This window comes from Sturnira hondurensis, unplaced genomic scaffold, assembly GCF_014824575.4.
Source record: "Sturnira hondurensis isolate 20B ecotype Veracruz unplaced genomic scaffold, ASM1482457v3 Scaffold0004136, whole genome shotgun sequence".
Classification (NCBI taxonomy): domain Eukaryota; kingdom Metazoa; phylum Chordata; class Mammalia; order Chiroptera; family Phyllostomidae; genus Sturnira; species Sturnira hondurensis.
This window is the reverse complement of record NW_028076767.1, coordinates 54314920-54328898: the sequence shown is the minus strand read 5'-3', so window position 1 is coordinate 54328898 and position 13979 is coordinate 54314920. Positions and strand designations below refer to the sequence as shown.

Here is a 13979-nt window from a genome sequence, read left to right as displayed (position 1 = left end):
TCCACAATGCCTCAGACCCCACAGGCCGGGATCCGCATCATCTAATATTGTGCCAACTGGCAAAAAATAAATCTAGAACTGAGAGGCATTAAACTGATCATCTGTACGGTTGAAATGAAATTGGCCACAAGGTGATGACTACTGAACCTGGATAATGGGTACATAAGATTATTATGTTCTGTCTATTCTGTATACTTGAAAATTTCCATAATAAAAGTTTTTTTGTTTGTTTTATTTTCCTAAAGCATGGGATCTGAAGTTAACCTGCCTGAAGTCAAAACTTGACCACTAACTGGCCAACTGTTTTAGAGGTGTTTCCCCATTTGTAATAATAGTACTTACCTCATTAGGGGGAAAGGGAGGGTTGAAATACATATTATATGCAAAGCAATTAGTGCAGAGCTGGTATGTTCTCAATAATCTTAGCTATTATTATTATTTGTATTATTACTCATGCTGACAGTTTTAATTTTTTAAGATACATGAATACCATACCATAAAAATAAACATCTATAAATACAGAAGTTGGAAATTCATAAAAAATTATCCCACAGATTCAGACGGGCTGATTTACAGAATGCTACATATAGATCTGTTATAAATTTGTCCTTCAAAGAATAACTTACCTTATCCTTGATTTTGTCAGCTCTAGCATCCAAAGGCTGGTTTTTGTTTTGATCCTGATTACATTTTCTGTTTCCTCCACCTGAGCTTATACTTTTAGTCTGTCCCACGGAACTGGAAGCAGCAGTGGACAGTACAGATGTGTTGATACCAGACACAGATGATGTACTGTTACCATTTATTGACCCATTTACACCTTGAAAATAAAAATAAAGATGTTCATACAAAAGAATTTATTCAACCATATAAAAGAATGAAGTAATGACATACACTACAATGCAGATGATTCTCGAAAACATAAGGCTAAGTGAAAGAAAGGTTCATGTACAAAGGCTGCAAACTGTATGATTTCATTATACATTATATACATGTAAATATATATAGTGATATATATTTATATATAATGATGTATAATGAAATCATTATATATAAATCTTTTTGGGGTGGTGAAATGTTTTGAAACTACATGGAAGTGATGGTTGTACAACAATGTGAATGCATCAAGTGCCACTGAATTATTCGCTTTAAAATGGTTAATTTTACATTTATGTGATTTTCACTTTAATTTTTTAAATGTTTAAAGGATAATTATATGCAAAAATTCATCCTTTCAGAACAAACTGTGCTAAATACCAACTCAAGCGAAAAGAAAGATGATAATAATAAGCCATCTAAAATGCATTATAATTTGCAAATGATAGTCTAACAACTGTTAACTATAGAAATATTAATGATCATTTAAAAGGAAAAAGGAATACTAGGATATTAGTCTTAATAAACACAATGCCTAATTACAGTACAATATTATACTGAATTAAATAAAAAGGCTAATGTGCTACAGAGAAAAAGCAGCAGAGCTTGGAGTTAGAAGACCTGGGTTCAAATCCTGACCATGCTATGTCAATCTGTAAGTAACAATTCGTTGAATAACTTATTTAACTTTAGTTGCAAAAAAATACTAAGTGGTATTTAACACTGGTTGCAAAATGAAAATACTTTCAGTCTTGAAGAGTCACTGTAAGAACTAAGCAAGACAATGCGGAAGTGTCCACTGCAATGCAGTTTAAGTCGTGTTAAACTCAAACACTACTGAAGATGGGTAGTGAAATGTGGGATTTTGAATACTGCATTTAAGTTAACATGGATACCTTTTTCAGGACCATTTCGGTTACTTTTTCCTGAAGTCCTTGAATGGAATGAAGAAGAATCATGATTCTGGGCTGGAGGAGCAAACAGTGGTGGAATTCCCAGCAACGGTGGAAAGAAGGTTGCCCCTGTACGAGTATGAACATCCGTTGTTCGCCACCATTCTGCACCTCAAAACCAAGCACCAAACAAACAAGCGAAAATATTTGAATGAACTTTCTGAACTTTCTGGGTAATGTAACAAAGCTTTTAATACTTTATTCTTAAAAATAAATTTTATAGTTTCAATGTGGAACAGAATTGCTGGATTATACATAGTTCTGATCACCTTTTTTTTACTGATCATCTTTCTAATTGTAGGATTGCTAATTAAAAGTTACACACTCATCATTCCTCTCAAGACAATATCCAAGAATCTTCTTCACTAGGCAGCCTCTTTGGATTCCAGTTTATAAGAACAAAGGTAGTCTATGGTTTTAAAAGTAAACTGGAAAACTGGAATATTAAACAATTATTTGACTCTTTGATGACTTGTACCATAATTTTCTAAAATAGTAGAGAAAAATACTTAAGATTATACCAATCTATTTTAATACCTTAGAATTTAACATTACTATCTACAACCAATGATAAAAATTCCTCAAAATACATACATTATAGACCTGGCTCTGACAAATGAGGTTGTTTAAACAAGGATTGCTGTAATCCAGTATATCTCAATTGAATTTATGGAAGAAAATGTTCTGTACTCAAAAACATAAAAGACAGCAAAATCATTAAGGCTTTTTCCTTCTTTCTTTCTTTTTTGTACTATGAATGAAAAAGTACTCAAAGATTTCAAAACAAGTCAAATTATGACAAAAGATTTGTAGTTTCTCCCCTTAAATTAGTGAAAAAGCTTAACTTTGGTCATACTTCCTTTCATAAATTATGAGTAACAATCACTGTTTTATGACTGTAAAATAACTAAATGTAGAAAATCATGAAAATGTACTTTATATGTTCAAACTGTGGCTCTCAGTGAAAACTTTTAATAAAGAAGAGAAGCCAAATTTTATAGAATATACTTTTCAAGGATGGGTGAATATTAAGATCTGAAAATAATCCAAAGGGAAGTTTTGTATTGTCCTTTCTAAAATATCAGAAACAATCTTTTCCAACTAATTAAATTGCTATATTACCAAATTAGTTATAACCCTTGAGGCTAGTCTTCCAAGATATACGAAATATTTTTCATTGATTCTAACAACCATAAGGAAATTAGAGGGGAAAAAAACCCTCAATAATATAGCATGGGCAAATTTCAATATTGTCAGTATACTATATTATATAGTATAATATATAGCTTTTCTGGGGATATCATGCTACATTAAAAATATGATATAAAGCAATGTGCGCCTTCATTATCTAATGGCAAACGCTGTTTTTTAAACAGTTAAATGTTCACAGCGCTGCCATTCCAACAGGTCTAAAAAACAGTGTAAGCAGAAACCTGCAAACGCCCCTCTGCATGCAAGGAGCTGCTGCGAGTGAAATGACACCAGTGTACACTCAGCAGTGCTTGAATGACGGGAACTCAACCAGGAATAACTACACAAAAGCATTAATCATTTCTCCACTGTTTGGATGAAAGACGTATATTTAGATAGGAAGAAAAACTGTGTTATTTTGGGCTTGTATCAGCACAGTTGGAATCTATTGTTATTGACAGGTTTAAAAAACTAGGTTCCACATAGCTGACATAAAGGTACTGAGGTTTTCCAAACATTTGTGTTATTTAATGTAGAGTCTATAATTAAAACACTGCAGTTGAATGTATAGACTTTGTAAAAAACCAACAAATTGACAAGGTAATCAAAATGCAGTAAGATACAAATATTTTAGACAAACAGGAACAACAGAAAAATGTACTTTAAAATATCAATAGCACATAAGTACACAATAGAGATTAGAAAAAACAGCTGGAAAAAGCATGTAATAAATAAGCTGACACCACAGGCAATAAAAGCAAGTAAATAAGAACAACCAAATATAAAGATAAAAATGGTAGTCATTTGTAGTCAAATGACTTTTGACTACAAACTTTAAAAATGTCTGATATTTCATAGGAAATAAAACAGTTTTTGTTAAATAAGAGCTTATCTGTCTTCCAAATTGAAGAAAATAAAAAAATTTAGTCACTTCCAAACTAGCATGTTTATAAAGTTATACATATAAAATAAGGATTACATAAATGAGCACATGATGCATTTCTAAATGTATTGAACGGATATACCAGTGTAGAAGTGATATTTATCATATTAAACTGAAAGATTCTAATATTTCAGAGGCTATACTAAATCTAAATTTTAATCTAGAAGGTATAGTAGAATGGAATTTAAGGTATAATTAAGTTATAGAATTTAAAATTTTTTCACACTTGATAGAGCCAGATACTTAAAAAAATTCATGGTAATATAATATGAAAATATAATAACCAAAAGTTGTGTATATTTTTAAAGAAATTAGAATGAAATATAATTTAAACATTAAATAAACATAATTTTATTGTACTAAGGTCCATTAAATAGTGCATCTGCTGATTTAATCATCTGAAATACAGAATAATTTACATGTCCATAAAATTTTAAAATAAACTCTTACTCATTTAAAAATCCTAGTATTTTCTTCCTTGTGTGCTTTCATTTACTTATTAGATGATTTCAAAAATCTGTCATTTTGATTACTCTAGTAAATAAAGCCGAGTACAGAGATTTAAAATTTGTTGTTATACCAAACCTACAACTGAAATAAGTCAGGCACAGGCTCGTTCATTTGGCAAAACAGTATGTTTCTATAGGCACACTTTTATCATTCAACACCGTGTCTTGTGACTGCTTATCCATCTCCTGAAAACTGTTAGCAACATAACATATACTATGTGAGTGTATTTCTCAGAGTCTGGCCCAGTGTACAAACACAGTACATGCTCAAAGAATTATGTACAATAAATGAGTGAAAAGAGTATGTACAACAAATTAAGGGAATTTTTTTTCTATACAGTGGAAGTATCCACAGTATTGAAGTTCAGATGAGTAATTCTTTATACTTATTAATCATCATTCCAGTGCAGAACACTCTGGATTTTAATAATACAGTAATTATACTATGGTTTAGAAATGTTCCAACGCAATACTATAATAAACTATAATGAAGGTATCAGTAACTATCTATATTAATATCACCTATTTTGATTTTTATTCAGCAATACTGTATTCCAGGAAATATCTACTGAATGCTTATCTTGCTAGACAACCATTCAAGAAACTTACAGAATTAAATTTGTATTAGTTTTTTTAAAGCAAATGTTAAGATAATTTAAGACTTTATTTTAACTTTCTACTTACCATACCCCTTCCCACCAATCCCTTCTCCTCTAGACAACTGAATTGAAGGAATACTGTGATTCAAAAAACAGTACTTGAAATACACAGTTAACCATCTTTCCACCATATACATGTATATATATATAGACAAGTGCTTATATATATGTATATGTGAATATATAAGCACAACAATTTATTACCCATTAAAGTGGGCGAGAGAAAAATAATAATGATAGCTACCAATTATGTACTAATTATGTGCCAATCACTGCATTCGCTGCTAAACATGGCTTATCTCCTTTAATCTTCACAAGAATTCCAAGAGCAGGTACTATTATTACCAGCCTCATTTGTCAGATAAGGAAATTGTGGCTGAGAGGTCAGATTACTTGTTCAAGGTCACACAGCTAACATGTTGCAAAGGCAGATTTAAATTTGGGTTTATTTGTGTCTACAGTTATGTCCCAATTTTTAATATCCCTTACTAAAATTTATTAAAGTAAAATTAATCACTGGAAACACTTAAAGTTTAGTCTTTCCAAATAATATAACAAGACAAATTATAGAATGTTTGTGTAAGTTAAGCTTTAATTGGTGTCTTAGTGAACTTCTGAATTCTCATAGTCTGTAGAACTTGGGATAATTCTAGTCTTCCTGCCACATTATGTGGTGCAAATCTATAGTTGTTTTGATTGAATATAAAAAATATACAGAAATTTAAGATTCAAGCTTATCTTCCTGACAAAGTACAGAGAAGTGAAAATTCAAAATGAAAGTACAGAGATACTCATTTTAAGAACTGGACTTTAGTTTTCCAATGTAAAGTATATTTTCAAAATCAAAGCTGAAAAAGAATTCATCAAATGCTACACTTACAATATATACACCTTTTTGTATATTATACTTCAATAAAAAGCAAGAGGAAAACTTGGCTAGTTATTCACTTCTGGCTCATATGCCTATTTCTCTAGCCACACACTTGAAAACCTAATTAGCAGCACTGCCGCCAAGCACACGTGCTATGGGTTTCTTTGCACATAATAAATAGGATTGAGCAAATTCTTGCACAAGAGTTTTAATGTACCAGGCATTAGACTATTCTTTTTGTTCAATTTAATAAACAAATTACTGCTTGAACATTTTAAAGCTTTCCTCCTTTCCTTGAACACTGTTTGTAACAGATGTTTACCTGGAAAAGATGCTAGTTGGGGATGTGCGGCTAAGGCTGTGGGTGTACCAAGTGTCCCCAAACCACCAAATTCTGAATGCCCTGAGCTGGCTGAATGTAGACCAAAGACTGGGTGGCTGACCATTGGGAAGGCACTCGACACTGTGGACAGGTTAAACGGTTGATCCCCAGCTGCTCTGAATAAATGTCCTGGGAGGGAAAAGAACACACTTAAAGTTGTGCTATAAAAACAGGTCAGATTTATCTGATTTCAGCATTCATAAGTTAGAGAAAATTGATAACTTCTTATGTATTAAAATTTTATTTTACATTTTTTCTTTTCCATTTCTATTCTTTAAACCCTATAGAATATGATGTTTCTAGAAACATTAAAGTACATAATAAACATAATTAAAATGAATGGTATAACTGTATTTACTTTGAATTTGAGAAATGATGCTTTAAGTAAATAATTTTCACTAACTATAATAGTTTGACCTGCAGAAGTGAGGCAAACCTTCTGTTATGTTAACACATGTACATTAAATATATTATCCATTTTTCACTCATAAGGAAAATGAAAACATCGCATGAACATAAGTTTTAAAACCAATGAAATACATCCGGAATCTGTCACCAAGTCGTTTCTCAAATTACACAACTAGGCAAAGAGCTTCCCGTTGCCACGTGCCAGGACTGAAGCCATGTTCTCTACTACCTTTTAGGTGATGAGAGTTGATACCAAAAAGGAATTATATTCTAGCCTAATAACACAACGTATAATACAACACAAAGATTTAATGATTATACTAAGATTATTTCTGAATGCATCCACAGGTGTTTGTCAATATAAAAATCTTTTTTTCACTTTGTGGTGGGAATATCATACTCAATTCTAACAATCTCCATATTATATTCAATTCAAATGTGTGAATTTACGATCTCCAGTTTTACCTTAAGCAGAATCTAGCACTAAGTGTCATAATCCCAAATAGGAGTATTATACCATCAAACACATGACCTGTTTTTTACACTTTGCAGCAATTTTGGCAGAAAGTCTATTAATACTTTGAAATCTTCCTTTTGCTTCCAGGAAATAATTACGTTTCCTTGGCTTGATACTATGAAAACAGTATCAAGCCCCACACTCAGGCTATTTTAGGAATTCACCACGGGAAATGTATTGTGTTCTGTGTGAAAATAAGAATAAGGCTTTCCTACTATCACCTGTTTGTAGCAGACTTGGCTCTGATTTTCAATTATCAGTTTTAACACAAGACGTTTGAAGTAAATTTTAAAATGTAAGTTAAAAATAAGTATGCTTTGTATTACTTAGTTATAAAGTACAAAGTGATGATTGAGAGTCAAGGCTCCACTACAAGGAAGCAGCAACCAGGTCTCCCAGGGAAGATTCTCCAGGTCTTTACATGAAGGCCCAGAAATGAACTGCCAGAGGGGAGAACGAGGCAAGGATACAAACCGAGGTTTCTTTTCTAAGTCAGCCAGTCTTTGTCTCTGTTCACCAAAGCCTAAACAGAAAATTGGTGGACTTCATGCTCTTGTGTTACCAGAGTTCTACACTGCCTTAGCACTGACGCAGAGTTAAACACAAAACAGGGCATGCTACTGGGGAAAAGCACTGGGAATATCACTATCTTGAAGACCAGTGATAGGCCTCAAGAAAGACTCTGTGTGTGTGTGTGTGTGTGTGTGTGTGTGTGTGTGTTATTTTTTTAGCAAGTTTTTAAAAATTCTGCTAGTTTCTCTTAAAAAAAAAAAAAGAGCCTGTAATGTTAAGAACCAGTAGTGAATCTCACATGTTACTGCAGATTAAGAGTCACTGATTCTCACCAAACAATTTAACTTCCTGAATCAGATGTTTTATCTGATCCTTAATCAAATGTTTTATTTAAAACCATATTATGATCAGTCACATTTCCTTCTACATCAGTTTTCTTGATAAGCAAGTTGAACTGAATACTCACTGTAGTTTGGGGATTTTAGAATCATTTGTCATTTATATTTTACAAAATAATAGTTCTTAAATTACATTTGCTATATATATAGCAGTGACTTAATACAAAAAATTGAGGGGTAAATGCAATGCTACATAAAATACAAAAATTCATTAGAGATTAAAATTACAAAGAGTCAGAAACTCAGAAATAACTCTACAACAGCTAATAAATTAGTAGTATGCAGCATTCTTAGATGCACAGTCAAAACATTAATTTTATTGTGAAGAAGTCAAAGCTAAACCTTGAAGATTCATGGACAGAAAACATGAGCGGCTTAAATAAAGCCGCTTTTGCAACAACAATTTAGAACTAATCATACAAAATTTGGTAACAAAAAATTCTTTTTTTACTCTAAAAATTTTAGAGTGACATCTAGAGGGAACTGAGTAGAAAATTCATACAAAATGTAAGTGTGTTCACCATGGATTCAAATGGGGAAAAAATAAGTATAATCCTGTACACAATTACATCTATGGCTGCCAATGTTACAAAGAGTCTATCTTACTCTATTTCGTTATTCTTTCTTATAAATTTAATGGAGTAAATAATTAAAGCACAAAAAGCATCCAAGTAACAACGAAATCTATAAGGCCTATTCCTTGTTGGTGAGAAAAGATTCACTTTCATATTTAGCGAAGAAGACAAGGGCCACAAGAGAATTAGAATGATACCATGCAGTGTCAAAAATACACAGTAGAGACTTTCTCTGGTATATATGGGTGAAGTTGTATCACGGAAGGGAATAATTTCATAATACATCTCATAATTTTACTATTTTTGCCTTTATAACAAGAATCTACAATCAGTGAAACAAAAATATTTCTTATTAAAAAGGCTCTGAAACACTATACATAATTTTAGTATTGTTCTTCTACCTTTTAAGAAACACAGATACTGGTTTCATTTAAAAATCTCCCAGAATTACTGATATTTATTGAACAGATCCAGTAATGCAGACATTTCACAAACACACGTACTAGGTATCAGGTGCTACACTTAATGACTGACACACAGGAATGAATAAGAGAGTCTTTGACCTCAAGGAACTCATGGTTTGACCATAATTAGTACAACTATTTTTTACACTATAATGTACAAAACAAGTCAGTTAATATATCATGACTATAAACTGGTACTATCATATACAAACTAAGTAATAGATTCCAAACATCTAAAGGAGTGTCTCATACATAATAGATACACAGAATAAATATCTGATGAGTGAATCAATTCACTACTCATTAAGGGCAGAAGAGCCATATTCCTGGGACTGACTCCAAAGGCCTTCAATCCAAACAGGATGTTGTCTTGAATCTTCACATAAATTTTGCAGAGATGTTTCCTAGTTTCCTTTCCCTTTACTTCTCCAACCCTTCTATACTGACTTAAAAAAAGTTACCACTTGGCCCTTTGTTCCTCCTCGATTCCATTTAGGCCACATGTTGAATTTGATCATACAAAATTCTACCGCCTCCAGTAGCTTGAATTCTTAAATTTCACTCTAACCACAGATTTCCACATTTCCATTTCCTTTTTTCTCAGCATGACCTCTGGTCTCTCCTAATTTTCTAGCTCTCTCCTGACCCTTTCTCTCCTTTCCTCTCAATCCTGTCACCTCTCCCCTCCTCTGTGATCTCTTAAGGGAAAGTCTGACACGTATATATGTCAACTTCTTCCCCACCTCTCAGAATCTTTAATATTTCTGCCAAGTTCCAAGCCTCCCTTCCATTTTGTCTGTAAAGTGACGAAAGTTTTCCTAATCATCAGATCCCATAATCTTTACTCTTTTTCTTAACTCCTCTTTGTAAATCTGGCATTGCTGATTGCCTCTTCTTACCAGTTCACCCTTAAGTTTCAGGTCATGGAGACCCTTTTCTTAACTCTATTTATCGTTCAATAACACCACTGTCTGCTTTTTTGGATTTGTTTTCTACATGGGAGCATTTCTAAAAAATTTCGTCCAGCAACCTCTGTCTTCATGCTTTCTTTTTCAGTTAAGTTCTTCCACTGTTTTAACTAACACTTGATGGTGTGAGTGAATTCTAAATTATGAGTTTCACTCCTTGAGAACAAACACTGAATCTCATTCATCTTTATATTCCCAATACCTGGCATAATATGAAGCACAGTAAGTAGTTAACAAATGTTTCCCACTGTTGGATTTTGGTCATAATTTCTTCTACTTTATGCCTATATAACACGCTCTTTGACTTCTTTTGCCTTATATAATCCAGCGTGTCCTTTCCTGATCATTTATAAACATATATTGCCCAAGAAGTATTCCTGAATCTCTTGGACTAATATGTTTTGAAGACTCCTGATTATTCACAATATGTCTGTTATCGTATGATTACTGAATACAAGGTTATGACGAAAAGAGCCATTTCTTTAACATTTTTACTTCCTAAAAAATATACTATGTAAAGCAAACCACTTTCAGTTACAGAGACATTTCCTAACACTGCTGTGGGCAACTCTAAAATGATAGTTTTCAGTTCTTTGTTTCCCTCTTCTTTTAAAAGAGTAGAAACACCAGGAGTCATTCTTTACAATGATTAAAGATACATCTCACTTTTTTCTCACCTCCAATTATAAATGGCATTCATAATGTTACTAAAAGCTCTCTGGGTCATCACGAGCTGACTTAATGACATCCATACGTGGCTATTTAACATACAACAGGGGGTGCTGTTTAGATAAAGCCCTTGGCTCCACTGCCAGGAAAATGCCCTTAGTCTCTTCGACTGTCTTGAAATTTCAAGCTGCTGTTCACAATGATTTTTAATCATAAATTGGTGACGGTTCCGTTACTACTATAACTACATTTAAAACAAAGCATATTCTGTATTAAGAATGTGGCAAAATGATGTCTTCTTACATGAAACAAAACATGACACAAGTCAAACTAGCTACATTAACATTACAACTAAAAAATAATTGTATTTGGATACTGGAGCATTCCATGTTTGGAGAAGTAACTTTTTTCTACATTAATATACCTAATATTAGAAGGTGCTCCCAAATAACACCTATTATATTTAAAACTCTTAAATTTTGCTTACAGAAAACATTTGCAAATTGATAAATTATATTGTAAAATAAAAATACCTTTAGAAAACCACAATTATTCTTTTAACAGATATTAACATTCAAACATATTTCAATATATTGAATGCAACCTTTATTTTAGTTTCTGTATTAAGTGATAGGTAATAAGGTACTCATTTTACATAATAAAGACTCATACGTATCTTTTTTAAAATATTTTATTTATTTATTTTTAGAGAGAGGAGAAGGGAAGGAGAAAGAGTGGGAGAGAAACATTAATGTGTGGTTGCTTCTCATGTGTCCCCTATTGGGGACCTGGCCTGTAACCCAGGCATGTGCCCTGACTGGGAATCGAACCGGCGACCCCTTGTTTCACAGGCCCATGCTCAATCCACTGAGCTACACCAGCCAAGGCAACTCATATACATCTTTAATGTCTAAGTCTCAACTTATAATATGCTGAATACTTTTTATCAGATTCAAATTCTACTAGTCAATCCGTGTATAAGCAATTAAATGTTGTCACGCATAATAGGAGTGTCTCAGTAACAAGGCATGGTAACTACAACTGTCTTCATTAATGTTAATGAACTTCATGCCACAACACAATAAGGGTACTTTTCTCGAACAAGAAAACCTAAACTACCAGTGAACAAAATCTCCCATTAATCAGGAAAAGTCCAGATAGCAAATTAAAACAAAATAATTACACAGAATAAAAATGCTAAATTATCTAATCTTTTAAAAAATCAAGGAGAGTGCTTATTATGATAGAACTCCATAAATGCTGTTTTTGTGTGCCAAAAATGTCTTTAAATGTTTTACTGCTACACAAATGTTACAACATGTCTTCAAACTCATCTCTAGCCCTTTAGAATTGTAAGCATAATTTTACAACATTGAAAAGTTAGCCTTTAGCATGCAACCTGTAAATCCTCTAAAATGATAGTGCATTAAAATAAAAGCCATATGAGCACTAGTAACAGCTGAGTATTAATAATGAAAAGAAAGAGCATCAAAATTACTATAAAAGAAATGCTCAAATTACTGGCTCACAGATAAATATCCTGAAACTCAAAATGTACAAATTCCATAAAGTTGAACTTTGATTAGAGAACATTCAGAAACATACAGTTAATGGTGACAAAACAGATTCTCCCAAATAATCTTCATTTACTCCTGTATTCTTGTAACTTTTTCAGCCAGTTAACCTTTCTATTTTAACACATAAAAACATGCATGCTATGGAAATAAATTATTTTATTTATATGTATTTATTTTGAGATTATTTTAGAATAAAAAGAGATACAAAAATAATCCAGAGTACTAACATCCCCTTAAGTTAACATCTTACTTGACAAAAACAATTTTCAAAATCAAGAAATAAACTTTAATTAACTAAAATAAAGAATTTATTCAGATGTTATTAGTCTTCCCACTAATTTTTCTGTCCCAAAATCAAATCCAGAATCCCACATTACATCTAGTTGCTGTGTCTCTTCAGTCTTATTTCCAGGAGCTTGACATATTGAAGAGTACTGGTCAAGTATGTTATAGAATGTTTCTTAATGTGCATTCCCAACGCTTTCTCATGATTAGAAGAGTTCAGCCTAATTGGGAAGGATATCCAATGTGCCCTTCTCAGTGCAGCAAGCCCAAGGTCCACGATGTCGCCCCGCAGAACTGGGGCCATTAACTGTGATCACTTGGTTAAGTTGGCATCTGCCAGGATTCTATGTAATCTTACAGTTTTCCTTCTAGCTGGTCTTTCTTTATTAGAAAACATGCCATTAAAAGCCTAGGTAACCTTGGGAACTAAAATTATCACTCGATAACACTGAACATGGAGAGCAAGCTTTTGAAACAGCTCAGCAAAAGAGGTATCAATCCTTACGCAAATGACCGTTCTTAAAAGACAGAAGTAGCTTCTCTTTTATGATAAGCATTTTTGTTAGATGTAATAAAAGGATTTAGAATTCTAAATTAAAATGCTCAAAATAAATAGTATTTTACATATACTTCTATATTCAAATATAGATGTACTATATTTTGATAATGGAATAGGAAAATGCTAACTTAATTCTAAAATCTTGTTTTGCTTATATTTTAATATATTGTCTTAATTTTCCCACAATGAATAAAAATTATTAAAATCAGCTTTGTATACATACTGGGCATGTTAATTTGCTGGGGATGCTCTAACAGAGTACTCCAAACTGGGTAGCTTAGAGAAACAGAAATTTACTGCCTCACAATTCCAAAGTCTGAAATCAAGACTTCGGCAGCGCCATGTTCCCTCTGAAGGTGCTAAGGAGGTGGAAGAATCTGTCTGTCCAGGATTCTCTCCCAGCATGTGGTATCCTCAGGCTTTCTTCCTACATCTTCCTGCAGGCATGTCTCTGTGTCCCAATGTGTTCCTTTTATAAGGATACCAGTCATATTTGTTAGGAGCCCACAGTATAAAAACCTGATTATAACTTGACTACCTCAATTTTACCTTGATTACCTCCATAAAGACCCTATCTCCAAATACAGTGTGAGATACTAGGCATTAAGGACTCTAATGTATTTGAGGGGAGAAAAACACAATTTAATCTATAAAACTGGCTT

The 13979-nt window shown here is 32.7% G+C and overlaps 1 protein-coding gene across 23 annotated transcripts in view; it reads right to left on the bottom strand.

Moving 5' to 3' along the window:
* Window positions 1-13979, bottom strand: part of BAZ2B (bromodomain adjacent to zinc finger domain 2B) — a 382453-nt gene that overhangs the window by 117666 nt on the left and 250808 nt on the right. For 17 of the 23 annotated variants that reach the window (XM_037044636.1, XM_037044615.1, XM_037044614.1 and 14 more), the window contains 3 exons: window positions 6325-6513; window positions 1773-1940; window positions 627-820 (listed from right to left, as the gene is read on the bottom strand). In XM_037044636.1, coding sequence (XP_036900531.1) covers window positions 627-820; window positions 1773-1940; window positions 6325-6513 — 551 coding nt within the window. The remainder of the gene's footprint in view (window positions 1-626; window positions 821-1772; window positions 1941-6324; window positions 6514-13979) is intronic. The other 6 variants (XM_037044622.1, XM_037044632.1, XM_037044633.1 and 3 more) reach the window with 3 other exon arrangements.